The sequence below is a fragment of the Octopus bimaculoides genome, chromosome 1, assembly GCF_001194135.2.
Source record: "Octopus bimaculoides isolate UCB-OBI-ISO-001 chromosome 1, ASM119413v2, whole genome shotgun sequence".
In the NCBI taxonomy this organism is placed as follows: Eukaryota; Metazoa; Mollusca; class Cephalopoda; order Octopoda; family Octopodidae; genus Octopus; species Octopus bimaculoides.
This window is the reverse complement of record NC_068981.1, coordinates 136,420,946-136,424,864: the sequence shown is the minus strand read 5'-3', so window position 1 is coordinate 136,424,864 and position 3,919 is coordinate 136,420,946. Positions and strand designations below refer to the sequence as shown.

The following is a 3,919-nucleotide window of genomic DNA, read 5'->3' as shown; positions in this document are numbered from 1 at the left end:
AGAGAGAGAGATAGAGAGAGAAAGAGAGAGAAAGAGAGAGAAAGAGAGAGAGAGAGAGAGAGAGAGAAAGAGAGTATGACAGTAGTCATCTTTATTTCCTGTTGAGAAAGTCTTTTAAAGTGCTCCAATGACCCCTCTTGTATATTATTATAACTTCAAATCAAAAGAGTAAAGAAAGAACACAAAGATATAGGAAGAACTGAAGCAGTAGTTTAAGCTCCATAAAATTAATGGTGGCAATGTCTATAGTAAATTTACAATATAGATTAATAGCAGAGTTTATGGCGATTCTTCACAACTAGCAATATTACCAAAATACCTGAAAAACCATTTTATCATCTCAACTGATTAGTTCAGAACATTGAATATTGTGCTACTATTGCCTGGAATTATTATTGAAACAAGAAAACTTCATTGTGATGTTTATTGCCAACTGTAAACCATCATATTGAACATTGTAGATATAACAGTGGGGGGTGCCCAGGCAACCAGACATTTCAAATTGATACAAGAACTAGCTTTTTTTGGCATTATAAGCAAAATCATGAGTAGCCTGAGTGAACAATAATTATCCTAATAAAGGGGAATGTAGGGTGGGGCCAAGGGAAAGTGTTTGGGCCCGTGTTTTCAAATATTTGGGTTAAGGTGGCAAGCAGGCAGAATCATTAGCATGTCAGACAAAATGCTTAGCAGCATTTCATCTGTATGTTCTGAGTTCAAATGTCACTGAAGTCAACTGCCTTTTATCCTTTTGGGGTCATAATAAATACTAGTAGAACACTGGAGTTGGTGTAATTGACTTACCCACACCCCCAAAATTGCTGGGTTTGAGCCAAAATTTGAAACCAATATTTGAGTTTATGGTCTACCCTCTAAATATTTCATAAATTTGTTTTCATGTGAAAAACTACAATCACATTTACATTTATTTTATCTCGATAAAGGTTCTTCGCTTATGATATAAGCAAGTGTCCTTTAACATCAAATTATCTTAGAATTTTCAATAGTCCTAAACATTTTTGAATTACCTTCATCACGAAACCCATGTTCTGTTCATCAGTTGAAAAGTAACAGTGGCAAACTTAAGAATTACTGTTTCAATACATTTTATGGCTTTCTGGAATTTGACATTTTGCATCAGTGCAAACATTAACAGATAGAGTTACAATGCAATAAAGGTTGTATCTGTGTTTTAAAAAGCATCCTCACCACTCACATTTTACTTTATATTTTATGCTGCTATAAGTGATTAAAATGAATGTTTTTTTGGCAATTGTATTTTGTGGAGAGATATTTTCTCCAAAGCCAAACAATATTTTTGGAAGTGGGTGGTATTTTCAAAAGCTATACACATCAAAGCAAGGAAACTTTCAGACCTTCTTTATGAGCAGAATAAAGTAACTTAAAACAATAACTAAAAATATAGAAATTTATAGATATGGAGATATTTCATAAATAATAAATGTAGGTGATTGTTTAAGGTGCTGACTGAGCTATCATTGTCCTTAGATGCAAAAATATCTCATCTCACTGACTGGCTGAAAAGAATATATACTAAAAAAAATATAACACTCACTATCTTAAACATATACACATCATTATCATTGTTTTTATGTCAGTTTCTTCCCCCACTGGCATTGGTTTAGATGAGTGTCTAACAGAAAGATGCTCTTCCTGTCACTAATCCTTAAACTGCAAGGGGCATTTTTCAAGTCACTGGTTCCCACATGTCTGTCAAGTTACAAGACTTTCAATTTCTAACTTTTATAAATGCTAAACATTAATGAAATATATATAGTTAACATTTTAAATTCCTAACTTCAATAAATTTTTTATCAAATGAAATGAATTGTCAAGTTTTATAACCATTTTTTGAGGTGTAATTTACCAGAAGAAAATAAAGTTAAGATCACAATCATCATCGTTTAACGTCCACTTTCCATGCTAGCATGGGTTGGAGGATTTGACTGAGGACTGGTGAACCAGATGGCTACACCAGGCTCCAATCTGATTTGGCAAAAGGAAAGAAGCTTACTGTAGAGAATGCCCTAGCCGTAGATGTCCATGTTTTACTGGCCTTGCACCATCGTTTGAGGATAATTGTTGTACTTTAATATGCTGTAAGAAAGAAAGAAAAGAAATAATTCAAAGTATTGCAGCTTTAATGAAATTTCAAAATTAGCTGTCGAGAACTGTGACTAACAAATGAAAGAAAGCAGAGAGGCAGATGAACATCTACACAATTAGAGATATTAACGACAATCTTAAACAGGCAAGCATCATAATTGCACTTTCCTAGCACATTAGAACTAAATCTTCATTAATATTTGTTTTGATTTACAAAATCAATAACAGCAAATATATTCTTTTTAACAGAATAGAATATAGTAGAGGTAATGGATGTCCAAAGGATTTCAGTAATACTGAGTGAGCACTTAGCATTGTACCAACGACATCATTATGCAAAGCACATGTCTATAGCCTAGATAACATTTAGAATATTTCTAACTTAATTTACGTAATGGTGTTGAAGGAATATTTGCTGCTACTATGCATAGATACTGAATAACACTCAGATAGTATCTTCCAGATCGAGGACAGATAATTTGCATTACATGATATATGGATAAGAAATTTAGTGCTACACAGCAACGAGGCAGACTTTACTATTTGAGAGAAAAAATGGGGAAAAAAAAGAGCTAATCTACACAGCTGCTCTATCTGCTAGAAATGTAACCAAATCTCCATCAAATTTGATTCTACATTCTTGAAAATAAAAGTTTATACAAAGGTGGTGGAAGGAGATGGTCACACCTGGAATGTCTTTGATCAGGGCTGAATTAGGAGTTAAACAACAAAGAACTCACTTCATTTGTATGAAGCAGCAACATGAATCATTGTTTAGCATCCACTTTTCTAATGTTTACAAGGGCCAGATGGAATTTGCTGAGGCAGATTTTCTACAGCCAGATGCCCTTCCTGTTACCAACCCCCATCTGTTTCAAAGTAAGGTAATAATTCATCATAACCAGACATGTTTTCCCATAGAAGAATAGAAATTAACACCCGCTTGTATGACAGTGAGGCTCATTTACAACCATCAAGTAATGTCAAGACTGAACTCAAGACCATATGACTGGGAAGTAAGCTTCTTAATGACAGCCCATACACACACACAAAAAAAAAAAATTAAACTAAAAAGGTGTCGCTTACTCAAGAAGCATATGAAGCAGAATGAGAATGAACAGTATGCTGTGAACTGAGCCATTTATAAGTAAAACCTAAATACATGATAAATTGCATGTTAGAATGGGAATCAACTTTTTCGACACACAAAAACACCATAAGAGTGCTAATATAGGGGTAGGAGAGAGGAAATGAAGGGATAAAAAAGTAAAAAAAAAGGAAAAAATTATTGTAAATAAATAAATAATCCCATTTACAATTATATAAACAACAGGTAGGGGCTTTATTTTGTTGATACAATAAAGTACTTAACAGTGACAAATGTGTTGCTATGGCAGCCAACAACCTCAGTAGAGAGAACAGCAACTTTTCCAAGAATCCTACAACAATGTGTATCATTAATAGAAGAGAAACCATTGTTGTTACTGATATGGTGATAAAAAAAATTAAAAACAAAGAAAAAAGAAAAGTTATCCCATACATTTAAATTTGAGTCATGTATGATGGAAATTCAACAACATCAGCTGAATTCACTTTTCTATCAAAATGGAAACTCAGTGTAGCAATGCATGCAAAGAATAGGGCAGTGGAGTCACACCTGACTTCAGTTACATGCAGACACACACACAAACACACACACACACACACACAGACAGACAGACACACACAGGCAGACAGACAGACACACACACACACAGGCAGACAGACAGACAGACACACACACACACAGACA

General features: G+C 34.0%; 1 protein-coding gene across 1 annotated transcript in view; it reads right to left on the bottom strand.

Annotated features, from left to right (window-relative positions):
- The window catches only part of LOC106880113 (uncharacterized), a 191,305-nt gene that overhangs the window by 22,747 nt on the left and 164,639 nt on the right, over nt 1-3,919 (bottom strand). The window contains exon 11 of the mRNA XM_052971017.1: nt 2,036-2,118. Coding sequence (XP_052826977.1) covers nt 2,036-2,118 — 83 coding nt within the window. The remainder of the gene's footprint in view (nt 1-2,035; nt 2,119-3,919) is intronic.